Source organism: Petromyzon marinus, chromosome 66 (genome assembly GCF_048934315.1).
Source record: "Petromyzon marinus isolate PM22_M1 ecotype Great Lakes invasive population chromosome 66, UKy_Petmar_22M1.pri1.0, whole genome shotgun sequence".
Taxonomy (NCBI): Eukaryota; Metazoa; Chordata; class Hyperoartia; order Petromyzontiformes; family Petromyzontidae; genus Petromyzon; species Petromyzon marinus.
This window is the reverse complement of record NC_133732.1, coordinates 2064805-2091537: the sequence shown is the minus strand read 5'-3', so window position 1 is coordinate 2091537 and position 26733 is coordinate 2064805. Positions and strand designations below refer to the sequence as shown.

The 26733-nt window shown below is 56.4% G+C and overlaps 1 protein-coding gene across 8 annotated transcripts in view; it reads right to left on the bottom strand.

Moving 5' to 3' along the window:
* The window catches only part of LOC116956577 (uncharacterized), a 153412-nt gene that overhangs the window by 32919 nt on the left and 93760 nt on the right, over positions 1-26733 (bottom strand). For all 8 annotated transcript variants that reach the window (XM_076054384.1, XM_076054386.1, XM_076054385.1 and 5 more), the window contains 6 exons: positions 21772-21901; positions 17182-17303; positions 15278-15452; positions 7385-8497; positions 5644-5717; positions 3606-3726 (listed from right to left, as the gene is read on the bottom strand). In XM_076054384.1, the coding sequence (XP_075910499.1) occupies positions 3606-3726; positions 5644-5717; positions 7385-8497; positions 15278-15452; positions 17182-17303; positions 21772-21901 (1735 nt within the window). The remainder of the gene's footprint in view (positions 1-3605; positions 3727-5643; positions 5718-7384; positions 8498-15277; positions 15453-17181; positions 17304-21771; positions 21902-26733) is intronic.

Genomic DNA, 26733 nt, shown 5'->3' with positions numbered 1-26733 from the left:
TCTGATTGGAACCACGTAGACAACATGACTGCTCCTTCTGCCAAATCACTTTCAGTCAAATACAAAGCTAACCTGATTTCTAAATTCAACCACCTATCGAAGAAGAACCCAGTCCCACATATAACAAAACTAGACGTGAACAAAATCGTCATTAATCAGAGTAGCACCCCGATTTCGGACAATCTGAAAACAGTACTGGCTAGAGGGCTAAATTTTGCTGTCACCCCGAAACATATTCCTGTAGATGATATCATCTCTCAGGTCGATGTGGCCCTTAAAGGCATAGGACACATCCAAGCAGACGTTGCGAGAGCTGATATAGCCACTATTCTTAAGAATGCTAAGAAACCCATTAGCAACATCAGCAAAAATGAACGCTCTGAACTCGCGAAGTCATCCTCTCAGCCGACAAAGGCAACGCTACTGTAATTATTGATAAAGATTCGTACAACAAAATCCAGAACCTACTCAACGATGGAAGTTACTAAAAAATAAAAAAATGACCCTACTAATAGCCTAACTATAAAAACCAACAAGATCATCACAAGTTCGACCTCCCTAATCGAACCAACTAAACGTCAGTCCTTAAAACCTTCTGCTGCAAGACCCCCTAGATTCTATGGTCTCCCCAAGATTCATAAAGGGACTCCACTACGACCCATCGCATCCTCGATCAACTCCCCTACCTATAAGCTAGCACGTTTTCTGTCAGATACCTTGCTACCTTTCACTGGTAAGACCTCCTCAGCAGTACTTAACTCAGCTCATTTGGTGTCTATGGTCAAAGACGTTGTACTGTCCCCTGACGATATCCTTGTTAGCTTCGATGTGGTCTCCCTGTTCACCAAGGTCCCGGTACCTGACACCATTGAAATCATTGAAAATTTGGTACATGGACTAGACCCCGATACACCTGCGCTGATTAGACACTGCCTCACCAATACCTACTTTACTTGGAATGGCACCTTCTACGCCATCCAGACTTCCACCTTCAGATCTTCCCTATGGAAGAGATATGTGGCTGACACTTTCGTCATTTGGCCACATGGCCTCCCAGCTTTGAACCTTTTCCTACACCACATCAATTCTAGACATCCCGCCATCAAATTCACCATGAAAGTAGAGAAAGATGGCAAGCTACCATTCTTGAATGTTCTGTTTGAGAGGAGACCTGATGGCTCACTGGGGCATTCTGTCTACAGGAAACCCACCCACACAGATTCCTACTTGAAACCTGAATCCCACCACCACCCAGCTCAAAAGAATTCTCTCATCAAAGCGTTATACCACAGGGCACATTGCATTTCGGACCAACACCACCTGACCAGTGAATTAAAACATGTACACCTGGCCCTCAAGAGAAACGGATACTCTGACTGTACCATCCGCCAAGCTGTTTCTCCCTCCATACAGAAACAACCACTTGATACTCCGGTCAAAACCATCACACTACCATATATAGCAGGCGTTACAAAAAATATCTCCAAAATTCTAAACAAACACAAGATCCAGGTCCGGTTCAATACAGTACACAAAATCCGTGACCTGATCCCTTCCGTGAAGGATGTCGTTCCTGACTTACAGTACCCCGGGGTTTACAAACTGAGCTGCACCTGTGGTGACTGCTATATCGGGGAGACGAAACGACATGTCTCTGACCGAATTCGCGAGCACAAATCAGATTTGAAACACGGCAGAACAAATTCTTCTGCCGTAGCTGATCACTGTTACAACGCTGTAGGTGATCACGATATAGTTTTATCCGATACCAAGGTTCTCTGCAAACCCACGGGTTTTTATCAGAGATTTGTCCACGAGGCAATTCAGATTTACAAACACAGACACAATTTCAACCGAGAGGATGGTTTCAAATTAAGCAATCATTGGAAAGATGTTCTAAATCGAACCAAACATTACACTAATTTTGCAATGGTACAGTATATTTATTCAAGTAGTGGTATTCCAAACTTTCACAGCAGCTTATTTGCCTTCACACCAACATTATGTAAAATCCCCCCCCCCCCACCGTGCCGGTCCAGTACATTATTGTTATGCTAATTCCTTTGTCAAGGCGTTTTTTTGTTTCCTCCCACACAGCTTGAAGGACGCGACCTGGGCTTGCTGTCTTCACTCCAACGCTGTCCTCTGGACAGTCCAGTCCCTTCACCTGATGAAGGCCACTTGTGTTGTGGCCGAAACGTCGTGATTTTTTGTTATTTTATTTTTACCTACGTGACTTTACCGAATAGAACCAAAGAGTATGGATCCTTGCAGTCACGAAAGCTTCAAATCTAGAATCACTCAATCTCTTCTCTAGCCCGTGCCGCGCCCGTTTAGCCCCCTCAATCCGGCCGAACAAAAGCTGTTTTGGCATGCGGTGGCTGGGTATGCGGGCTACATGACCCAGCCATCGCAGCCGTGCCTGCCGGAGCTCACTGATGGGACCTTGCCCAGATCTTTCAAGGATTTGTGAGCTCCTCAAACAATCCAGTCTGGTTAAACCCATGATGGATCGTAGGCAAGCCAGCCTAAATGTTTCTAACCGGCGAAGATGTTCCAATAGGGGGGTCCACGTTTCGCAAGCGTAGAGAAGGGAGGGAATGACCGTGGCCGAGAAGACCCGAAGCTTCGTGCGGAGCGACAGACCAGGTAGCTTCCACACAGCGTTACGCAACCGATGAAAAGATAATGCCGCTCGACTGATTCGGAGTGAAACCTGCTGTCAAACCGGAGCCGGTCATGAGCACACTGCCCAGGTATGGGAAACTCTCCACTCTCTCCACAACTGCCCCATCACCAATTGGGCGTTGTGGGGGTGGAGTGTCCGATGGTACAAAATACCCAGGCAGGGGCTTAGTTTTGGTGGGGCTGATGGTAAGGCCCCACACCTTAGTGGCATGCTCCAGGTTCAGCATCAGCGCCTCAAAAATACAGACAGACACAGGTAGATATAGACACACACACACAGACATACAGATACACAAACATACATACAACAACAACCGCCATTCACCACTGGCGGTGACATGACCACGGTGCTCGTGCCAGGCTAGGTGCACATTAAAGTCACGTGAAGTATCCAACACCCGCTGGCAGGAGGTCACAGGACAGACCCAGCAGGTGCCATGGGTCGACTGACTGAGATGACTGGCTGATGCACCACCTGTGCCCCCTACTGCGCCAACCTGCTGTGCTTTAGCCACTCGACGCTCCGCTCGTTGTTGTGAGCGTCGCTCCTCCGACCTCCGTTGTTGCTGGAGGGCGACTGCCTCCAACTTCCCAGGATGATGCTGATGATGCTGATGATGATGCTCATGATGCTGCTCATGATGCTGTTGCTGATGATGATGCTGTTGCTGATGATGATGCTGATGCTCATGATGCTGATGCTCATGATGCTGATGCTCATGATGCTGATGCTCATGATGCTGCTGATGATGCTGCTGATGATGATGCTGCTCATGATGATGCTGATGATGCTCATGATGCTGCTCATGATGCTGCTGATGATGATAATGATACTGATGATGATGATACTGATGATGCTGCTGATGCTTTTGCTGATGATGCTGCTGACGATGTTGTCAACCCCTCCCTCTCCTCACCCTCCTCATCGGACGAGTCGTCCGTGGTGCCCGACGAGGTGGAGCCCACCGATGGGATCGCGCAATCCATCCGTGCGGCAACACCACACTCGGAGTCCACCAGAGATCTCTTGTGGCGAAACTGAGAGACGTGGGTGAGGGAGAGAGGGAGAGGGTGAGAGCGTGAGTGAGAGGGGGGTGAGTGAGAGGGTGAGTGAGGGGGTGAGTGAGGGGGTGAGTGAGGAGGTGAGTGAGAGGGTGAGTGAGAGGGTGAGTGACAGGGTGACGGGGTGAGTGAGAGGGTGAGTGAGAGGGCGGTGAGTCAGTGAGAGGGTGTGTGAGAGGGTGAGTGACGGGTGAGTGACAGGGTGAGCGAGAGGGTAAGCGAGAGGGTGAGCGACAGGGTGAGCGACGGGGTGAGTGACGGGGTGAGCGAGGGGGTGAGTGACAGGGTGAGTGAGGGGGTGAGTGACGGGGTGAGTGAGAGGGTGAGTGACAGGGTGAGTGAGAGGTGAGTGACAGGGTGAGTGACGGGGTGAGTGACAGGGTGAGTGAGGAGGTGAGTGAGGGGGTGAGTGACAGGGTGAGTGACAGGGTGAGTGAGGGGTGAGTGAGAGGGTGAGTGAGGGGTGAGTGATAGGGTGAGTGACAGGGTGACGGGGTGAGTGAGGGGGTGAGTGAGGGGGTGAGTGAGGGGGTGAGTGAGGGGGTGAGTGACAGGGTGACGGGGTGAGTGACAGGGTGAGTGACAGGGTGAGTGACAGGGTGAGTGACGGGGTGAGTGAGAGGGTGAGTGAGAGGGTGAGTGACAGGGTGAGTGACAGGGTGAGTGAGGGGTGAGTGACAGGGTGAGTGACAGGGTGAGTGACGGGGTGAGTGAGGGGGTGAGTGACAGGGTGAGTGAGTGACAGGGTGAGTGACAGGGTGAGTGACAGGGTGAGTGACGGGGTGAGTGACGGGGTGAGTGAGGGGGTGAGTGACAGGGTGAGTGAGGGGTGAGTGAGGGGGTGAGTGAGGGGGTGAGTGACAGGGTGAGTAAGGGGTGAGTGACAGGGTGAGTGACGGGGTGAGTGAGGGGGTGAGTGAGGGGGTGAGTGACAGGGTGAGTGAGGGGGTGAGTGACAGGGTGAGTGACAGGGTGAGTGAGTGACAGGGTGAGTGACAGGGTGAGTGACAGGGTGAGTGACAGGGTGAGTGAGTGACAGGGTGAGTGACAGGGTGAGTGACGGGGTGAGTGAGGGGTGAGTGAGGGGTGAGTGACAGGGTGAGTGACAAGGTGAGTGACAGGGTGAGTGAGGGGTGAGTGACAGGGTGAGTGACAGGGTGAGTGACAGGGTGAGTGAGTGACAGGGTGAGTGACAGGGTGAGTGACGGGGTAAGTGACGGGGTGAGTGACAGGGTGAGTGACAGGGTGAGTGACAGGGTGAGTGAGGGGTGAGTGACAGGGTGAGTGACGGGGTGAGTGAGGGGTGAGTGAGGGGGTGAGTGAGGGGTGAGTGACAGGGTGAGTGAGGGGGTGAGTGACAGGGTGAGTGACGGGTGAGTGAGGGGTGAGTGAGGGGTGAGTGAGTGACGGGGTGAGTGACAGGGTGAGTGACAGGGTGAGTGACGGGGTGAGTGACAGGGTGAGTGACAGGGTGAGTGACAGGGTGAGTGAGGGGTGAGTGACAGGGTGAGTGACAGGGTGAGTGACAGGGTGAGTGAGGGGGTGAGTGACAGGGTGAGTGAGTGACAGGGTGAGTGACAGGGTGAGTGACGGGGTGAGTGAGGGGTGAGTGAGTGACAGGGTGAGTGACAGGGTGAGTGACAGGGTGAGTGAGGGGTGACAGGGTGAGTGAGGGGTGAGTGAGGGGTGAGTGAGTGACAGGGTGAGTGAGTGACAGGGTGAGTGACAGGGTGAGTGGCGGGGTGAGTGAGGGGTGAGTGAGTGACAGGGTGAGTGACAGGGTGAGTGAGGGGTGACAGGGTGAGTGAGGGGTGAGTGAGGGGTGAGTGAGAGGGTGAGTGAGGGGTGAGTGACAGGGTGAGTGAGGGGTGAGTCTCTGAGAGTGTCACCCACATTGTCGAGGGTTTCCGTGAGTCTCCGTTTCCGTGACAGCGTCGCCATGGCAACCGAGGAGGTCTCCTCCTCTCCTGTATCAGAGTGAGAGAGAACCAGATGTTGACTACCTCGCCTGGTACGCGGGAGGTCGTGGGGTCGATCACTGGGAGATGTTGACTACCTCGCCTGGTACACAGGAGGTCGTGGGTTCAATCCCTGGGAGATGTTGACTACCTCGCCTGGTACACAGGAGGTCCTGGGTTCGATCCCTGGGAGATGTTGACTACCTCGCCTGGTATACGGGAGGTCGTGGGGTCGATCCCTGGGAGATGTTGACTACCTCGCCTGGTACACAGGAGGTCCTGGGTTCGATCCCTGGGAGATGTTGACTACCTCGCCTGGTATACGGGAGGTCGTGGGGTCGATCCCTGGGAGATGTTGACTACCTCGCCTGGTACACAGGAGGTCCTGGGTTCAATCCCTGGGAGATGTTGACTACCTCGCCTGGTACACGGGAGGTCGTGGGGTCGATCCCTAGGAGATGTTGACTACCTCGCCTGGTACACAGGAGGTCGTAGGTTCGATCCCTGGGAGATGTTGACTACGTCGCCTGGTACACAGGAGGTCCTGGGTTCAATCCCTGGGAGATGTTGACTACCTCGCCTGGTACACGGGAGGTCGTGGGGTCGATCCCTGGGAGATGTTGACTACCTCGCCTGGTACACAGGAGGTCGTGGGTTCGATCCCTGGGAGACGTTGACTACCTCGCCTGGTGTACAGGAGGTCGTGGGTTCGATCCCGACCCTGACGACGCCTGCCGCTGTAGATTTGGAGTCTGCGTCTCTCTCTCTCTCTCTCCGTGGCGGTCGCCGCGTGGACTTTCCCCCGGGGTTCTGCGTTGTTTTTTTTCCCCCTCCACATTTAGCATCGACACCACAGCGCTGAGAGTTGTGTGGCTGTCGCTCGACATTTCCGCGTGATGCTGATGATGATGATGATGAGCCACTCTGGATGAGCTGCTATCCTTGGTGATGGCCAGGGGGCTTGTGGCAAGAGATCTACGCAGCTTAGCGGGTCCCTTACGGGGAACAATAAAAAAAATAGTTTAATTCGTAGTTTAGTCTATGGGTGACTGTGTATCTCTTTGGGTCTCTATGGGTCTCTATGTATCTCTATGGGTCTCTGTGTATCTCTATGGGTCTATATGCATCTCTATGGGTCTCTATGCATCTCTATGGGTCTCTGTATCTCTATGGGTCTCTATGTATCTCTATGGGTCTCTATGTATCTCTACGGGGTCTCTATGTATCTCTATGAGTCTCTATGTATCTCTATGGGTCTCTATGTATCTCTATGGGTCTCTATGTATCTCTATGGGTCTATGTATCTCTATGGGTCTCTATGCATCTCTATGGGTCTCTATGTATCTCTATGGGTCTCTATGTATCTCTACGGGTCTCTATGTATCTCTACGGGTCTCTATGTATCTCTACGGGTCTCTATGCATCTCTATGGGTCTCTATGTATCTCTATGGGTCTGTGTATCTCTATAGGTCTCTGTGTATCTCTATGGGTCTATATGCATCTCTATGTATCTCTATGGGTCTCTATGTATCTCTATGGGTCTCTATGCATCTCTATGGGTCTCTATGCATCTCTATGGGTCTCTATGCATCTCTATGGATCTCTGTGCACGCCATCGACCTGGTAAAGAGTTCCCTGTGTGGTTTGGTGGTGTGGAGGAGTCCACGGCCCTCACCGTGCGTGGACACAGCAGCAGCAGCAGCAGCGTCCCCCACGTCGTCCCACTCCTTCTCCGCTTGCGAGTCCGCGTGGCTGTGGGACAGCCTGCCGTCTGCCCGCCTGTCCGCCTGTAAGGTCGTCTGCTTGTCCGTCTGTAAAGTTGTCTGTGTGTCTGCCTGTAAGGTCGTCTGCTTGTCCGTCTGTAAAGTCGTCTGCGTGTCCGCCTGTAAAGTTGTCTGCGTGTCTGCCTGTAAAGTCGTCTGCGTGTCTGCCTGTAAAGTTGTTTGCGTGTCTGCCTGTAAAGTTGTCTGTGTGTCTGCCTGTAAAGTTGTCTGCATGTCCGCCTGTAAAGTTGTCTTCGTGTCTGCCTGTAAAGTTGTCTGTGTGTCTGCCTGTAAAGTTGTCTGCATGTCCGCCTGTAAAGTTGTCTTCGTGTCTGCCTGTAAAGCTGTCTGCTTGTCTGCCTGTAAAGTTGTCTGCATGTCCGCCTGTACAGTTGTCCGCATGTCCGCCTGTAAAGTTGTCTGCTTGTCCGCCTGTAAAGTTGTCTGCATGTCCGCCTGTACAGTTGTCTGCATGTCCGCCTGTAAAGTTGTCTGCTTGTCCGCCTGTAAAGTTGTCTGCATGTCTGCCTGTAAAGTTGTCTGCTTGTCCGCCTGTAAAGTTGTCTGCTTGTCCGCCTGTAAAGTTGTCTGCTTGTCCGCCTGTAAAGTTGTCTGCTTGTCCGCCTGTAAAGTTGTCTGCATGTCTGCCTGTAAAGTTCTCTGCTTGTCCGCCTGTAAAGTTGTCTGCTTGTATTGTAAAGTTGTCTGCTTGTCTGCCTGTACCACTGTCTGACTGTGAGACAGCCAATCTCCCCGTCTGTCTACCTCCGAGTCGGTGAGCGAGTCCGTCCAACCGACCTCCTCTTTGTCCCGGAGTCTGTCTGCCTGTAATGTTGTCTGCGTGTCTGCCTGTAAGGTTGTCTGCCTGTCCGTCTGTAAGGTTGTCTGTGTGTCTGCCTGTAATGTTGTCTGCCTGTCTGCCTGTAATGTTGTCTGTGTGTCTGCCTGTAAGGTTGTCTGCCTGTCCGCCTTCGACTCTGTACAACTGTTCTTGCCTGGGTTTGTCCGTGCGTCTGTCCGTGCGTCTGTCCAGAGGCAGAGACACAGAGAGAGAGAGAGACAGAGACACCGAGAGAGAGACAGCGGAGACAGAGACACAGAGAGAGGCAGCAGAGACAGACAGAGACATGGCAGTTGTGCGTTAGCGTGTCCTAGCGTGTGTTAGCATGTGTTAGCATGTCCTAGCATGTGTTAGCATGTGTTAGGATGTCCTAGCGTGTGTTTGCGTGTTAGCATGTCCTAGCGTGTGTTTGCGTGTTAGCATGTCATAGCCTGTGTTAGCATGTGTTAGCATGTCCTAGCGTGTATTTGCATGTCCTAGCGTGTGTTTGCGTGTGTTAGCATGTCCTAGCGTGTGTTTGCGTGTGTTAGCATGTCCTAGCGTGTGTTTGCGTGTGTTAGCATGTCCTAGCGTGTGTTAGCGTGTGTTAGCATGTCCTAGCGTGTGTGAGCGTGTGTTAAACGTGTCCTTGTACACTTGTCAACATGTAAACCGGTAGAACTCGTGGGGCGCTGGGGTGAGCACATCGCGTTACTCAGCTCAACGATTTTAGGGTTGGATCGCGTCAATGTATAAAAGCGTCGTTAAAACCACGCCACCACCCGAAGCACAGCCAACTAGTGAGGGTTGTCACGTCAACAGAACGTGGCCAATTTGTTACTGATGTGGTGGTGGTGGTGGTATTGGAACGCGCGGACACCAACCAACTCCGGTTAACTCCCATTACTTACCTGTGCAGGGCGCTAGTGACACCCCGCTAGCCGGGGGCCCTCCCGAGGGGAGGGGGTCGTGGTGCTGTCCCCCCCACAGAACCCCCGCCCCCTCTCGAGGGGAGGGGGTCGTGGTGCTGTCCCCCCCACAGAACCCCCGCACCTCGGGGGGAAATCCTATAAAAGGCGGGAGCTTGAGAGCGAGGGGGCAGTTGTGAACGGGTCAAGAAGAAGAACCAGTTGAAGACGGAAGTCCGGCTAGCTAGACCCTGGGACTCCTCTGGGTCGCTGTCCTTCTAAGGGCCGGCCCTAGCAAGCCACTGGAGCGACCCCAGAGCCTCGATGTCCTTCTAAGGGCCGGGTCCGCGTGGCTGGTCGCCCGGGACCTGTGCCTTGGCTGGGCCAGGTCAGGTGGTCTCCTTGAGAGGAGGGCTGTGATACAGATGGGGAGTAAAGCGCGACTTAGCTTGGGGATACTTGCCCCTGAGAGAGCGGGGCGAGAAGAGGCCGTTGCCCCTTCAAGTATTCAGCCGTGTACGCGTTGCCTCCCGTCGCCGCATTGCCACTAGAACTGGGAAGACTCGCTCGCTCCCGCCTCGCAGAGTTGCTCCTCGCCGCCACCGCCGCCTCCTCTGCGCTGGAGGAGATAACTCGGGGAGGGGTGGGCGGTCGCAGCAGAGCGCGGCGAGGACCGGCGGCCAACTGCTGCAGCGGAAGCCGGGCGCAACCCACGTGGGGGGAGCGCGCGGGGTCCAATCGACGCCGTCCCAATCAACGGCGTTTCAGGGGCGACCGTGGGCAGCCGGTGACGGAGACAACGTTCACAGCGGCGGACCGATCGTCTCGGCAGCGTTCCGCGGCAGGAGGCGGCGTATCGGGGAGCGCTTTTGAGCGGCGGTTCCTCGCTCGCCGCGCAGATGTCGGGTTGGAGCGACGACGAGGCGCTTGCGCGTCCTTTTCCGGCGGCCCTGGACGATGGACGCCCCTCGCCACCCTCGCGACGACTCCACGGCTCTCTGCTGGGCCCCCCCGGGGCTAAAGCAGCCTTCCCACGCACGGACTGCGAAGGCATCGACGCCAAAGGGCGGCAGAGAGGCTTTTGGCGCTGGAGCAAGAGTCGGGCATCCGTAGCCCCTTGCCGCGGGCGAAGCAGACGGACGCGCCTTGCGCGCCGCGGGGAAACATTCACGCGCAGGTGGCCCCGGAACGGAAGCCACCCGCCTCGTCGCCAGCGCTCTTGACTTCGGCGGACCGGCCGGCAACGTCGGGCGACCAAGCCTTCCGAGGTGGCCTTCGCCGCGGGTCGGCCTCGGGGGACTGGAGGCCGGGTGGCCGACCGTCCCAGCGGACCGGCGCGCGAGCAGGAGCAGCCGAGGACTGCCCAAGCCCTCGTGACCTCGTGACCTGCCACAACCGCGGCCTCCGAGGCCACGCTGCTTCGGGATGCCGGGCCCCACAGTCGACGCAGCATTCCTCCGGCAAGTCGCGGCACCGCACGTGCTCGGCCCCCCCCCCCCACGCACGCGGGGGGGGCGATTGTCGCGACCCGGGCGTCGAATCGTCGGGGGGGGGGGGAGGGTGAGTCGGGTTCGTTGCGGCCGCTCGAGCTGGCCCATAGGGCGGGTTGCTGCATCGGCCGCTTCGCCTGCGGTCACGGGACCCATCGATGGTGTCGCAGAGGTTCGCGTGCCGGTCGGTAACAGGGGCGTCGGCAACGATGGTCTCCGACCTCGCCTATAACTTTCTTCCCGTCCAATGTCGGCCGTTGCTACCGGTTGACGTCCCGCGCTATGCGGCGAACGGAGGACCGTCGGGCATCATTGGTCAAATCAGGGCGAAAAATTTGCATCGGAGACATTAAATTATCCGGTACGATCCTGGGCTCATCCTTCTCTCGCGGTCCCATGCTTATTGGGGACGGATTTTTTTTTTGGGTGCCAAGATGCCGATCAAAATCCTCACTGAACAAGGGTGCACCTCGAGCTTCCCTCGGGCCGGCCTCCTCGACGGTGCAAGTCTCTCGGCGCGGGTATGATGGGTCCCGGTGTCCTGTTGGGTCCAATCCCGTGAGCGCGGTAACGGGATTGGACCGGGCGGTTGCGCAAACGATAGTCCGGGCGGGACAGGGACCCCTTCGTCATGGTTCTCAATGCCGAACTGCGGACGGCTGTGGTCCCCCAGGGGACCGTGCTCGCTCACGCCGCGCCCGTGGAGGGCCCAGCAGGAGGGCGTGTGGGTACTGGTCCTGCTCCGGGTCCGCATTCGGAGGACCAGGATGAAGGGTGGCTCGGCTCGCTTTTATTCCGGATCCAGTCACCTGTCCGGCTCCTTCACTCGAATGTTCGGACGTCTTCAGCAAACGTAAATATGACATTGGATGTACCAGCTTACTGCGTCACCACGTCGACACAGGTGAAAAGGATCATGTCAAATTGGCTGTCGATGACATGTTATCTGCAGATAGTATCTCCCCTTCCACCAGTCCATGGATGCCTGAGATTTTGCGGAGACTTTCGCTGGACGCTTTAGCGGGAGCGCGGTATTTCTCCACATCGGACCTGCTGTCGGGGTTCTGGCAACTCCCTCTTGATGACGCCGCAGGGCCTATTCCAGTTTCACCGGTTACCCATGGGACTTCACACGGCTCCCGCAACGTTCCAGCGATAAATGGAATTGGGTTTTAGCCGGGCTCCAATGGGACGCCTGTCTGATATATTTGGACGATGTGATCGTCTTCAGCAAGACGTTCGAGGAACACCTCGAGCGTCTGAGGGCTGAATTCGTGAAGATGAGGCCCGCTAATTTGAAGTTGAAGCCACAACAGTGTCCTCCGGGAGTCCGTGCGGTACTTGGGACACATTGTGAGTCGTTCGGGGTATCTCCACGGATCCTGCTAAGACGCAGTGCGTCAGCTCATGGCCTACACCCACTCCGGTCGGCGAAGTCCGTAGCTTCATCGGATTTGCCTCGTGCTATCGGCGGATTCGTCGCCAACTTTGCCACCATTGCAAAACCTTTACAACGCTTTGACGGCAAAGGGTGTGAAATTTTGTTGGGGTGAGGAGGAGGAGGGGGAGGCCGCTTTTCGCTCCCTTCGCAACGCCCTGGTGAGTGCTCCGCCCCCAAGTTACCCCGACTTCACTGAGCCTTTTCTGCTCGACACGGACGCCAGTAACACCGACGTTGGCGGAGTGCTCTGGCAGGTCGTCGGAGGTGTCGAACGCGTCGTCGCCTACTACGGTAGCAGAGTGTTATCATCAGCGGAACAGCGCTACCGCGTCACCCGTCGCGAGCTGCTGGCTATAGGTTTTTTTGTACAAGAATATCGGCCGTATCTCTACAGACGGCACTTCACCGTCCGTACTGACCATGCGGCACTGCAACATGCCCTTCGTGTTGACCAACCATCGGGGCAATTCCCTCGGTGGCTGGAGGTCCTCCAGGACTACAACTTCACGACCACCTACCGTAAGGGCGTTCGTCGCACGAACGCGGACGCTTTGTCGCGATTGACACCCGGCACCGAGTGTGCCTGTTTTCTTGGCTCGGGACGCTGCAAACCGCAGAGTGATGTCCCGTCAAATCAGATTTGAAACACGGCAAAACGAATTCTTCTGCCGTGGGTGATCACTGTTACAACGCTATGGGTGATCACGATATAATTTTCTCCGATACCAAGGTTCTTTGCAAACCCACGGGTTTTTATCAGAGATTTGTTCACGAGGCAATTCAGATCTACAAACACAGACACAATTTCAACCGAGAAGATGGTTTCAAATTAAGCAACCATTGGAAAGATGTTCTAAATCGAACTAAACATTAAACCAATTTCAATGGTACAGTATATTTTTCAAGTAATGGTACCCCAAAAAACTTTTGCAGCTCTTATAAATTCCCTTTTCACACCATCAATAGGTAAACTCCCCCTCCCCCACCCCCGCGCCAAACGGCAAGTCCACCGGCACGTACACCACCTCTTTTCTAAAGTCGGCCAATCAAATGCTAATTTTTATGCTAATTCCTTTGTCAAGGCACCTTGTTTTCTCGCACACAGCTTAAAGGTCCGCGGTCTGAGCGTGACTGTGTTTCACTCCAGCGCTGTCCTCGAGATAGCCTGATCCCTTCACCTGATGAAGGCCGCTTGTGTTGTGGCCGAAATGTCGTGATTTTTGTTATTTTATTTTTTACCTACTACGTGACTTTACCCAATAGAACCAAAGAGTATGATGTCCCATCCACAGTTCTGGCTGCCGCTGCCGTTGTGCTGGTCCCTGAGATCCCTCTCTCGCCCGAAGGCAGAGATTCATTACTCAATTTGACCCTTACCGATTGGTAAGGGTCAAATTGAGGGCCTGGTCGGGGTTGACTCTTGGGTAGTGGCGGGGGGGGGGTCTCCCCATGCGATGGGACGGTGGGTCCCTTCGCTATAGGATCGTTGTACCGTCCGCTCTGCGGGGTAGGGACATTGTAGCCGCGCACGAGCGACTCCTGCATCTGGGATCTCACAAGACCCTTGCCATGCTTCAGCTTGAGTTCTTCTGGCCAGGCATGGCAAGGGATGTGTCGGACATCCTTATGGGTTGTACTCAGTGGCGCCCAGCGGAAACCGCCACCCAAGGCGTCCAGTCCGCCGCTACAATCGATTCAGGTCAACCGCATCAACGAACCCGCTGCGCTTGACATTTTGGGGCCATTCCCTGCGACACCTGGGGGTAGTAAGCACCTGCTGGTTGGCGTTGAATATTTCACTCGATGGCCCATGGGCCTGGCCGCTAGCCAACCAGTCGGCAGCAGCCGTTACCGAGGCCTTCGTCCAGGGCCACGTCCTGGACAAGGGTGCTCCGGAACGGCTGCTGACCGACCAGGGGAAAGAATTTCTCGAGCTCCCCGCTGCGCGAGGTGTGCGACCTGTTGGGTACTAAAAAAGGTGCGCACCTCTCCGTACCACCCTCAGACGGACGGGATGGGTGGAGCGGCTCAACAGGGCGCTCACGCGCATGTCGTTTCACAAAGTGCTGCGACTCGCAAGTAGAATGGGATCTTCAAATTCTCGCCGCCTATAGGATGGCCCCCCACGCGGCAACTGGGTTTTACCCCTTCTTTCTGATGTACGAGCGGGACGTTGACCCTCCCGTGGAAGCCCAGCTGCGGGTTTCCGCGCCTCATGCAAGGTCTAAATTGGCTGGCCACGTTAAATTTAACGGTCTGAAATTGGCCGAGGCTGCAGCCCAAAACTCAAAACTCTCGCCAGAGGGCGAACGAACGTCTGGGCGCGCGCAGCAGACACACGCATGAGTGGAAGCCGGGCGACAAGTACTGGTACAGCACCAGTGTATAGTGTAGTGTATAGTGTAGTATATAGTGTAGCATACTAGTACAGCACCAGTGTATAGTGTAGTGTATAGTGTAGTATATAGTGTAGTATACTAGTACAGCACCAGTGTATAGTGTAGTGTATAGTGTAGTAAACTAGTACACCACTAGTGTATAGTGTAGTATATAGTGTAGTATACTAGTACAGCACTAGTGTATAGTGTAGTATATAGTGTAGTATACTAGTACAGCACTAGTGTATAGTGTAGTGTATAGTGTAGTATATAGTGTAGTATACTAGTACAGCACTAGTGTATAGTGTAGTATACTAGTACACCACTAGTGTATAGTGTAGTGTGTAGTGTAGTATACTAGTACAGCACTAGTGTATAGTGTAGTAAACTAGTACACCACTAGTGTATAGTGTAGTGTGTAGTGTAGTATACTAGTACAGCACTAGTGTATAGTGTAGTATATAGTGTAGTATACTAGTACAGCACTAGTGTATAGTGTAGTGTATAGTGTAGTGTATAGTGTAGTATACTAGTACACCACTAGTGTATAGTGTAGTGTATAGTGTAGTATACTAGTACAGCACTAGTGTATAGTGTAGTATATAGTGTAGTGTACTACTACAGCACACCGCTTGTGAGTTGGAGAGGGGTGAGTTATTCTTACCCGGTAAGATAAAAACAAAAAAGTTTAGTTTCTATATATTTTCGAAAGCGACTTTGATAACTTCTCCTGCAGCTTGGCAGTCTGAAGAGTTGGCCGCCTCTCACCGTGCGTGGAAGTCTCCGCTGTGAGCCTCCGCCCGGCCGTCCTCGCGAGTCTCAATTCGGCGGCGGCGGCGAAGGATTCGGTGACCTCCTCCATCTCCGCCCTCCTCCGCTTGGTTCCTCCCGTCCAGATGGACGACGGCGATGACGATGACGGGATGAGTATGGGGACCGGAATCTTCGAGACCACAGACGGCGGGGCAAAGACAAAGATCCCCCTCGTAGCCTTTAACAGACTGCCGGGGGCGGGGCAAGTGCAGCCAGTGGTGAGTGTTGTGTGTGTGTGAGCGTTGTGTGCGTGTGTGTTGTGTGTGTGAGTGTTGTATGTGTGTGTGAGTGTTGTGTGTGTGAGCGTTGTGTGCGTGTGTGTTGTGTGTGTGAGTGTTGTGTGCGTGTGTGTTGTGTGTGTGAGCATTGTGTGCGTGTGTGTTGTGTGTGTGTTATGTGTGTGTGAGCGTTGCGTGTGTGAGCATTGTGTGTGTGAGCGTTGTGTGTGTGAGCGTTGCGTGAGTGGTGTGTGTGTGAGAGTTGTGTGTGTGAGCGTTGTGTGTGTGAGTGGTGTGTGTGTGAGTGTTGTGTGTGTGAGTGTTTTGTGTGTGTGCGTTGTGTTAACGTTGTGTGTGTGAGTGTTGTGTGTGTGTGTGCGTTGTGTGTGTGTGTGTGCGCGTTGTGTGTGTGTGTGCGTTGTGTGTGTGAGCGTTGTGTGTGTGAGTGTTTTGTGTGTGTGCGTTGTGTTAACGTTGTGTGTGTGAGTGTTGTGTGTGTGTGTGCGTTGTGTGTGTGTGTGTGCGTTGTGTGTGTGTGAGCGTTGTGTGTGTGAGCGTTGTGTGTGTGTGTGTGAGCGTTGTGTGTGTGTGTGTGAGTGTTGTGTGTGTGTGTGCGTTGTGTGTGTGTGAGCGTTGTGTGTGTGAGCGTTGTGTGTGTGTGAGCGTTGTGTGTGTGTGCGTTGTGTGTGTGTGAGTGTGAGTGTTGTGTGTGAGTGTTGTGTGTGTGTGTTGTGTGTGTGAGTGTTGTGTGTGTATCTGTGAGTGTTGTGTGTGTATCTGTGAGTATTGTGTGTGTGAGTGTTGTGTGTGTGAGTGTTGTGTGTGTGAGTGTTGTGTGTGAGTGTTGTGTGTGTATCTGTAAGTGTTGTGTGTGTGTGTAAGTGTTGTGTGTGTGTGAGTGTTGTGTGTGTATCTGTAAGTGTTGTGTGTGTGTAAGTGTTGTGTGTGTGAGTGTTGTGTGTGTGAGTGTTGTGTGTGTGAGTGTTGTGTGTGTGTGTGAGTGTTGTGTGTGTGTGTGAGTGTTGTGTGTGTGTGTGAGTGTTGTGTGTGTGTGTGAGTGTTGTGTGTGTGTAAGTGTTGTGTGTGTGTGAGTGTTGTGTGTGTGAGGTGTGAGTGTTGTGTGTGTGAGTGTTGTGTGTGTGAGTGTTGTGTGTGTGAATGTTGTGTGTGTGAATGTTGTGTGTATGTGTGAGTGTTGTGTGTGTATCTGTGAGTGTTGTGTGTGTGAGTGTTGTGTGTGTGAGTGTTGTGTGTGTGTTGTGTGTGAGCGTTGCACTGTACTGGCGGTGTTGTACTGTACCGGCGGTGTTGTACTGTACCGGTGGTGTTGTACTGTACCGGTGGTGTTATACTGTTCCGGTAGTGTTGTACTGTACCAGTGGTGTTGTACTGTACCGGTGGTGTTGTACTGTACCGGTGGTGTTGTACTGTACCGGCGGTGCTGTACTGTTCCGGTAGTGTTGTACCGATGGTGTTGTACTGTACCGGTGGTGTTGTACTGTTCCTGTAGTGTTGTACTGTACCGGTGGTGTTGTACTGTACCGGTGGTGTTGTACTGTACCGGTGGTGTTGTACTGTACCGGTGGTGTTGTACTGTTCCGGTGGTGTTGTACTGTACCGGTGGTGTTGTACTGTACTCACGGGCACCGGGATGAAGAGGGGGAGGAGGGGGCCCTGGGAGAGGCCGGGCACGGGGATCGGCACAAACACCGGGACCGGCACCGGCACGGGGAAGCCTCCACCACAGCAGCACCGTGCGCTCTCTACACACGGGGAGAGACACGGGGAGAGAGACACGGGGAGAGAGAGACACGGGGAGGGAGAGACACGGGGAGAGAGAGACACGGGGAGAGAGAGACACGGGGAGAGAGAGACACGGGGAGAGAGAGACGCGGGGAGAGAGAGACACGGGGAGAGAGAGACACGGGGAGAGAGAGACACGGGGAGAGAGAGACACGGGGAGAGAGAGACACGGGGAGAGAGAGACACGGGGAGAGAGAGACACGGGGAGAGAGAGACACGGGGAGAGAGAGACACGGGGGGAGAGAGAGACACGGGGAGAGAGAGACACGGGGAGAGAGAGACATGGGGAGAGGGAGAGAGAGACACAGGGAGAGAGAGAGAGAGACACGGGGAGAGAGAGACACGGGGTGAGAGAGAGACACGGGGAGAGAGAGAGACACGGGGAGAGAGAGACACGGGGTGAGAGACACGGGGAGAGAGAGAGACACGGGGAGAGAGAGACACGGGGTGAGAGAGACACAGGGAGAGAGAGAGAGACACGGGGAGAGAGAGACACGGGGAGAGAGAGACACACGGGGAGAGAGACACGGGGAGAGAGAGACACGGGGAGAGAGAGACACGGGGAGAGAGAGACACGGGGAGAGAGAGACACGGGGAGAGAGAGACACGGGGAGAGAGAGACACGGAGAGAGAGAGACACGGGGAGAGAGAGACACGGGGAGAGAGAGAGACACGGGGAGAGAGAGACACGGGGAGAGAGAGACACGGGGAGAGAGAGACACGGGAAGAGAGAGACACGGGGAGAGAGAGACACGGGGAGAGAGAGACGCGGGGAGAGAGAGACGCGGGGAGAGAGAGACACGGGGAGAGAGAGACACGGGGAGAGAGAGACACGGGGAGAGAGAGACACGGGGAGAGAGAGACACGGGGAGAGAGAGACACGGGGGGAGAGAGAGACACGGGGAGAGAGAGACACGGGGAGAGAGAGACATGGGGAGAGGGAGAGAGAGACACGGGGAGAGGGAGAGAGAGACACAGGGAGAGAGAGAGAGACACGGGGAGAGAGAGACACGGGGTGAGAGAGAGACACGGGGAGAGAGAGAGACACGGGGAGAGAGAGACACGGGGAGAGAGAGAGACACGGGGAGAGAGAGACACGGGGTGAGAGACACGGGGAGAGAGAGAGACACGGGGAGAGAGAGACACGGGGTGAGAGAGACACAGGGAGAGAGAGACACGGGGAGAGAGAGACACGGGGAGAGAGAGACACGGGGAGAGAGAGAGAGAGACGGGGAGAGAGAGACACGGGGAGAGAGAGACACGGGGAGAGAGAGACACACGGGGAGAGAGACACGGGGAGAGAGAGACGGGGAGAGAGAGACGGGGAGAGAGAGACACACGGGGAGAGAAAGAGACACGGGGAGAGAGAGACACGGGGAGAGAGAGAGACGGGGAGAGAGAGACACGGGGAGAGAGAGACACGGGGAGAGAGAGAGACGGGGAGAGAGAGAGACACGGGGAGAGAGAGAGACACGGGGAGAGAGACACACGGGGAGAGAGAGACACTGAGAGAGAGACACGGGGAGAGAGAGACACGGGGAGAGAGACACGGGGAGAGAGAGACACGGGGAGAGAGAGACACGGGGAGAGAGAGACACGGTGAGAGAGAGACACGGGGAGAGAGAGACGGGGAGAGAGAGATGGGGAGAGAGAGACACGGGGAGAGAGAGACGCGGGGAGAGAGAGACACGGGGAGAGAGAGACACGGGGAGAGAGAGACACGGGGAGAGAGAGACATGGGGAGAGAGAGACACGGGGAGAGAGAGACACGGGGAGAGAGAGACACGGGGAGAGAGAGACACGGGGGGAGAGAGAGACACGGGGAGAGAGCGACACGGGGAGAGAGAGACATGGGGAGAGGGAGAGAGAGACACAGGGAGAGAGAGAGAGAGACACGGGGAGAAAGAGACACGGGGTGAGAGAGAGACACGGGGAGAGAGAGACACACGGGGTGAGAGAGACACGGGGAGAGAGAGAGACACGGGGAGAGAGAGAGACACGGGGAGAGAGAGAGACACGGGGTGAGAGAGACACAGGGAGAGAGAGAGAGACGGGGAGAGAGAGACACACGGGGAGAGAGAGACACGGGGAGAGAGAGACACGGGGAGAGAGAGAGACGCGGGGAGAGAGACACACGGGGAGAGAGAGAGACGCGGGGAGAGAGAGACACGGGGAGTGAGAGACACGGGGAGAGAGAGACACGGGGAGAGAGAGACACGGGGAGAGAGAGACACGGGGAGAGAGAGACACGGGGAGAGAGAGACACGGGGAGAGAGAGACACGGGGGGAGAGAGAGACACGGGGAGAGAGAGACACGGGGAGAGAGAGACACGGGGTGAGAGAGAGACACGGGGAGAGAGAGAGAGAGACACGGGGAGAAAGAGACACGGGGTGAGAGAGAGACACGGGGAGAGAGAGACACACGGGGAGAGAGAGACACGGGGAGAGAGAGACACGGGGAGAGAGAGAGACGCGGGGAGAGAGAGACACGGGGAGAGAGAGACACGGGGAGAGAGAGACACGGGGAGAGAGAGACACGGGGAGAGAGAGACACGGGGAGAGAGAGACACGGGGAGAGAGAGACACGGGGAGAGAGAGACACGGGGAGAGAGAGACACGGGGGGAGAGAGAGACACGGGGAGAGAGAGACACGGGGAGAGAGAGACATGGGGAGAGGGAGAGAGAGACACAGGGAGAGAGAGAGAGAGAGAGACACGGGGAGAGAGAGACACGGGGTGAGAGAGAGACACGGGGAGAGAGAGAGACACGGGGAGAGAGAGACACGGGGTGAGAGACACGGGGAGAGAGAGAGACACGGGGAGAGAGAGACACGGGGAGAGAGAGAGACGGGGAGAGAGACACGGGGAGAGAGAGACACGGGGAGAGAGAGACACGGTGAGAGAGAGACACGGGGAGAGAGAGACGGGGAGATAGAGATGGGGAGAGAGAGACACGGGGAGAGAGAGACACGGGGAGAGAGAGACACGGGGAGAGAGAGACACGGGGAGAGAGAGACACGGGGAGAGAGAGACACGGGGAGAGAGAGACACGGGGAGAGAGAGACACGGGGAGAGAGAGACACGGGGAGAGAGAGACACGGGGAGAGAGAGACATGGGGGGAGAGAGAGACACGGGGAGAGAGAGACACGGGGAGAGAGAGACATGGGGAGAGGGAGAGAGAGACACAGGGAGAGAGAGAGAGAGACACACGGGGAGAAAGAGACACGGGGTGAGAGAGAGACACGGGGAGAGAGAGACACACGGGGAGAGAGAGACACGGGGTGAGAGAGACACGGGGAGAGAGAGAGACACGGGGAGAGAGAGACACGGGGTGAGAGAGACACGGGGTGAGAGAGAGACGGGGAGAGAGAGACACGGGGAGAGAGAGACACGGGGAGAGAGAGACACGGGGAGAGAGAGACAAGGGGAGAGAGAGACACGGTGAGAGAGAGACACGGGGAGAGAGAGACGGGGAGAGAGAGACGGGGAGAGAGAGACGCGGGGAGAGAGAGACACGGGGAGAGAGAGACACGGGGAGAGAGAGACACGGGGAGAGAGAGACACGGGGAGAGAGAGACACGGGGAGAGAGAGACACGGGGAGAGAGAGACACGGGGAGAGAGAGACATGGGGAGAGGGAGAGAGAGACACGGGGAGAGGGAGAGAGAGACACGGGGAGAGAGTGACACGGGGAGAGAGAGACACGGGGAGAGAGAGACACGGGGTGAGAGAGAGACACGGGGAGAGAGAGAGACACGGGGAAAGAGAGACACGGGGTGAGAGAGACACGGGGAGAGAGAGACACGGGGTGAGAGAGACACAGGGAGAGAGAGACACGGGGAGAGAGAGAAAGACACGGGGATAGAGAGACACGGGGTGAGAGACAGCCAAAAAGACAAAATGAGACAGGAGCACGTGACTCCATCATCCTCCTCCTCTGTCTGCATGTCTCTCTCTCTCCCCCTGTGTCTCCTGTCTCTTCCGTGTGAGCACACCCTGTGTCTCCCTGTCTCTGTGTGTCCTCATGTGACCCCGTGTGTCCCCATGTGACCCCGTGTGTCCCCATGTGACCCAATGTGACCCCATGTGACCCAATGTGACCCCGTGTGTGTCTCTGTATCCCCGTGTCTCCCCGCGTGTCCCCGTGTGTCTCCCCGTGTGTGTCTCTGTATCCCCGTGTCTCCCCGTGTCTCCCCGTGTGTCTCCCCGTGTGTGTCTCTGTATCCCCGTGTCTCCCCGTGTGTCTCCCCGCGTGTCTCCCCGCGTGTCCCCGCGTGTCCCCGTCTCCCCGTGTCTCCCCGTGTGTCTCCCCGTGTGTCTCCCCGCGTGTCTCCCCGCGTGTCTCCCCGTGTGTCTCCCCGTGTGTCTCCCCGTGTGTCTCCCCGTGTGTCTCCCCGTGTGTCTCCCCGCGTGTCTCCCTGTGTCTCACCGGTCTGCGTCTCCGTGTGTGCACACACCGGACGGCACTGAGTGGCTTTGGTTTTGTTGAGCGGGCGGCAGAGGACCGCCTTGTTCCTCATCACGCAGGCGGGGGCACTCGGCGGGGTCTGCACAGACACCTACACGGAAAGAGACACGTACGGGGAGAGAGACACAGAGACACGGGGAGAGAGACACAGGGAGAGAGACACGGGGAGAGAGACACAGAGACACGGGGAGAGAGACACAGAGACACGGGGAGAGAGACACAGAGACACGGAGAGAGAGACACAGAGACACGGGGAGAGAGATACAGAGACACGGGGAGAGAGACACGGGGAGAGAGACACGGGGAGAGAGACACGGAGACACGGGGAGAGAGACACAGAGACACGGGGAGAGAGACACGGGGAGAGAGACACGGAGACACGGGGAGAGAGACACAGAGACATGGGGAGAGAGACACAGAGACACGGGGAGAGAGATACAGAGACACGGGGAGAGAGACACGGGGAGAGAGACACGGGGAGAGAGACACGGACACGGGGAGAGAGACACGGAGACACGGGGAGAGAGACACGGGGAGAGAGACACGGGGAGAGAGTCAGGGAGACACGGGGAGAGAGACACGGAGACACGGGGAAGAGAGACACGGGGAAGAGAGGCACGCACACAGTCATCATCCCTGACGCCACAGTGGCTATGAGATGTTAGCCACCTCGCCTGGTACGCAGGAGGTCGTGGGTTCAATCCCGACCCAGACGCCTGCTGCTGCTGCTGTATATTTGGAGTCTGTGTCTCTCTCCTCGTGGCCGCGTGGATTTTTCTCCAGGTCCTCGGGTTTTGCCCTCCACGTGTGGAATCAACGTCACCACCACGCGTTTGGAGCAGTTGGCTGCTGCTAGAAACTTCCACGCGATGGCTGGGCCCACTTCGTTGAGCGATCGTTTGCGCTTGGCCGGGGTCGCTTCTGAATAGAGTGCTAAATAGCAGCTCAGTGGGGGACTTACACCCTGGTGAAAATAAAAAAAAAAATACAAATATTGTGACTGCAGTACATCTGCTAAGAGCTGCTCGCTTCCGGGAGGGAGTTGGCGACGGTGATTGAGCGCGTGGAGAGCGTGGAGAGCGTGGAGAGCGTGGAGAGCGTGGAGAGCGTGGAGAGCGTGGAGAGCGTGGAGAGCGTGGAGAGCGTGGAGAGCGTGGAGAGAGTGGAGAGTGTGGAGAGTGTGGAGCGTGTGGAGAGCGTGGAGAGCGTGGAGAGCGTGGAGAGTGTGGAGAGTGTGGAGAGCGTGGAGAGAGTGGAGAGCGTGGAGAGCGTGGAGAGTGTGGAGAGTGTGGAGAGTGTGGAGAGCGTAGAGAGTGTGGAGCGTGTGGAGAGTGTGGAGAGCGTGGAGAGCGTAGAGAGTGTGGACAGTGTGGAGAGTGTGGAGCGTGTGGAGAGTGTGGAGCGTGTAGAGAGTGTGGAGAGCGTGGAGAGTGTGGAGAGTGTGGAGAGCGTGGAGAGCGTGGAGAGCGTGGAGAGCGTGGAGCGTGTGGAGAGCGTGGAGCGTGTGGAGAGCGTGGAGAGCGTGGAGAGTGTGGAGAGCGTGGAGAGTGTGGAGAGCGTGGAGAGCGTGGAGAGCGTGGAGAGTGTGGAGAGTGTGGAGAGCGTGGAGAGTGTGGAGAGTGTGGAGAGCGTGGAGAGCGTGGAGAGCGTGGAGAGTGTGGAGCATGTGGAGAGTGTGGAGAGCGTGGAGAGTGTGGGGAGCGTGGGGAGCGTGTGGAGAGTGTGGAGAGTGTGGAGCATGTGGAGAGTGTGGAGAGTGTGGAGAGTGTGGAGAGCGTGGAGCGTGTGGAGAGTGTGGAGAGCGTGGAGAGTGTGGAGAGTGTGGAGCGTGTGGAGAGTGTGGAGAGTGTGGAGAGTGTGGAGAGTGTGGAGAGCGTGGAGAGTGTGGAGAGTGTGGAGCATGTGGAGAGTGTGGAGAGCGTGGAGAGTGTGGGGAGCGTGGGGAGCGTGTGGAGAGTGTGGAGAGTGTGGAGAGTGTGGAGAGCGTGGAGAGTGTGGGGAGCGTGGAGAGTGTGGAGAGCGTGGAGAGTGTGGAGAGTGTGGAGAGCGTGGAGAGCGTGGAGAGCGTGGAGAGTGTGGAGCATGTGGAGAGTGTGGAGAGCGTGGAGAGTGTGGGGAGCGTGGGGAGCGTGTGGAGAGTGTGGAGAGTGTGGAGAGTGTGGAGCATGTGGAGAGTGTGGAGAGTGTGGAGAGTGTGGAGAGCGTGGAGCGTGTGGAGAGTGTGGAGAGCGTGGAGAGTGTGGAGAGTGTGGAGCGTGTGGAGAGTGTGGAGAGTCTGGAGCGTGTGGAGAGTGTGGAGAGCGTGGAGAGTGTGGAGAGCGTGGAGAGCGTGGAGAGCGTGGAGAGTGTGGAGCGTGTGGAGAGTGTGGAGCGTGTGGAGAGCGTGAAGAGCGTGGAGAGTGTGGAGCGTGTGGAGAGTGTGGAGAGCGTGGAGAGCGTGGAGAGTGTGGAGAGTGTGGAGAGTGTGGAGAGCGTGGAGAGCGTGGAGAGTGTGGAGAGTGTGGAGAGCGTGGAGAGAGTAGAGAGTGTGGAGCGTGTGGAGAGCGTGGAGAGTGTGGAGAGTGTGGAGAGTGTGGAGGGCGTGGAGAGTGTGGAGAGCGTGGAGAGAGTAGAGAGTGTGGAGTGTGTGGAGAGTGTGGAGCGGGTGGAGAGTGTGGAGAGTGTGGAGAGCGTGGAGAGAGTAGAGAGTGTGGAGCGTGTGGAGAGCGTGGAGAGTGTGGAGAGTGTGGAGAGTGTGGAGAGCGTGGAGAGAGTAGAGAGTGTGGAGTGTGTGGAGAGTGTGGAGCGGGTGGAGAGTGTGGAGAGTGTGGAGAGTGTGGAGAGTGTGGAGGGCGTGGAGAGTGTGGAGAGCGTGGAGAGTGTGGAGAGTGTGGAGAGTGTGGAGAGTGTGGAGAGTGTGGAGCGTGTGGAGCGTGTGGAGAGTGTGGAGCGTGTGGAGAGTGTGGAGAGTGTGGAGAGTGTGGAGAGTGTGGAGCGTGTGGAGAGCATGGAGAGTGTGGAGAGCGTGGAGAGTGTGGAGAGCGTGGAGCGCGTGGAGAGTGTGGAGAGTGTGGAGTGTGTGGAGAGCGTGGAGAGCGTGGAGAGTGTGGAGAGTGTGGAGAGCGTGGAGAGTGTGGAGCGTGTGGAGAGTGTGGAGAGTGTGGAGAGTGTGGAGAGTGTGGAGAGCGTGGAGCGTGTGGAGAGCGTGGAGAGCGTGGAGAGTGTGGAGCGTGTGGAGAGTGTGGAGAGTGTGGAGAGCGTGGAGAGCGTGGAGAGCGTGGAGCGTGTGGAGCGTGTGGAGAGCGTGGAGAGCGTGGAGAGCGTGGAGAGCGTGGAGAGCGTGGAGAGCGTGGAGAGTGTGGAGAGTGTGGAGAGTGTGGAGAGCGTGGAGCGTGTGGAGAGTGTGGAGAGTGTGGAGAGTGTGGAGCATGTGGAGAGTGTGGAGAGCGTGGAGAGCGTGGGGAGCGTGTGGAGAGTGTGGAGAGCGTGGAGAGTGTGGAGCGTGTGGAGAGCGTGGAGAGCGTGGAGAGTGTGGAGAGTGTGGAGAGAGTGGAGCATGTGGAGAGTGTGGAGAGCGTGGAGAGTGTGGAGAGCGTGGAGAGTGTGGAGCGTGTAGAGAGTGTGGAGAGTGTGGAGAGCGTGGAGAGTGTGGAGCGTGTAGAGAGCGTGGAGAGTGTGGAGAGTGTGGAGAGAGTGGAGCATGTGGAGAGTGTGGAGAGCGTGGAGAGTGTGGAGAGCGTGGAGAGTGTGGAGAGTGTGGAGAGCGTGGAGAGTGTGGAAAGTGTGGAGAGTGTGGAGAGCGTGGAGCGTGGAGAGTGTGGAGAGCGTGTGGAGCGTGTGGAGAGTGTGGAGAGTGTGGAGCGTGTGGAGAGCGTGGAGAGTGTGGAGCGCGTGGAGAGCGTGGAGAGTGTGGAGAGCATGGAGAGTGTGGAGAGTGTGGAGAGCATGGAGAGTGTGGAGAGTGTGGAGAGCGTGGAGAGCGTGGAGAGTGTGGAGAGTGTGGAGAGCATGGAGAGTGTGGAGAGTGTGGAGAGCGTGGAGAGCGTGGAGTGTGTGGAGAGTGTGGAGAGTGTGGAGCATGTGGAGAGTGTGGAGAGTGTGGAGAGTGTGGAGAGCGTGGGGAGCGTGTGGAGAGTGTGGAGAGTGTGGAGCATGTGGAGAGTGTGGAGAGTGTGGAGAGTGTGGAGAGTGTGGGGCATGTGGAGCATGTGGAGAGCGTGGAGAGCGTGGAGAGTGTGGAGAGTGTGGGGAGCGTGGAGAGAGTGGAGCGTGTGGAGAGTGTGGAGAGTGTGGAGAGTGTGGAGAGTGTGGAGCGGGTGGAGAGTGTGGAGAGTGTGGGGAGCGTGGAGAGAGTGGAGCGTGTGGAGAGTGTGGAGAGTGTGGAGAGTGTGGAGAGTGTGGAGAGTGTGGAGCGGGTGGAGAGCGTGGAGAGTGTGGAGAGCGTGGAGAGCGTGGAGAGTGTGGGGAGCGTGGAGAGAGTGGAGCGTGTGGAGAGTGTGGAGAGTGTGGAGAGTGTGGAGAGTGTGGGGAGCGTGGAGAGCGTGGAGAGTGTGGGGAGCGTGGAGAGAGTGGAGCGTGTGGAGAGTGTGGAGAGTGTGGAGAGTGTGGAGAGTGTGGAGCGGGTGGAGAGTGTGGAGAGCGTGGAGAGCGTGGAGAGTGTGGAGAGCGTGGAGAGTGTGGAGAGCGTGGAGAGCGTGGAGAGTGTGGAGAGCGTGGAGAGTGTGGAGCGTGTAGAGAGCGTGGAGAGTGTGGAGAGCGTGGAGAGTGTGGAGAGTGTGGAGAGTATTGAGCGTGTGGAGCATGTGGAGAGTGTGGAGAGTGTAGAGAGCGTGGAGAGTGTGGAGAGTGTGGAGAGTGTGGAGAGTGTGGAGAGCGTGGAGCGTGTGGAGAGTGTGGAGCGTGTGGAGAGTGTGGAGAGTGTGGAGAGTGTGGAGAGTGTGGAGA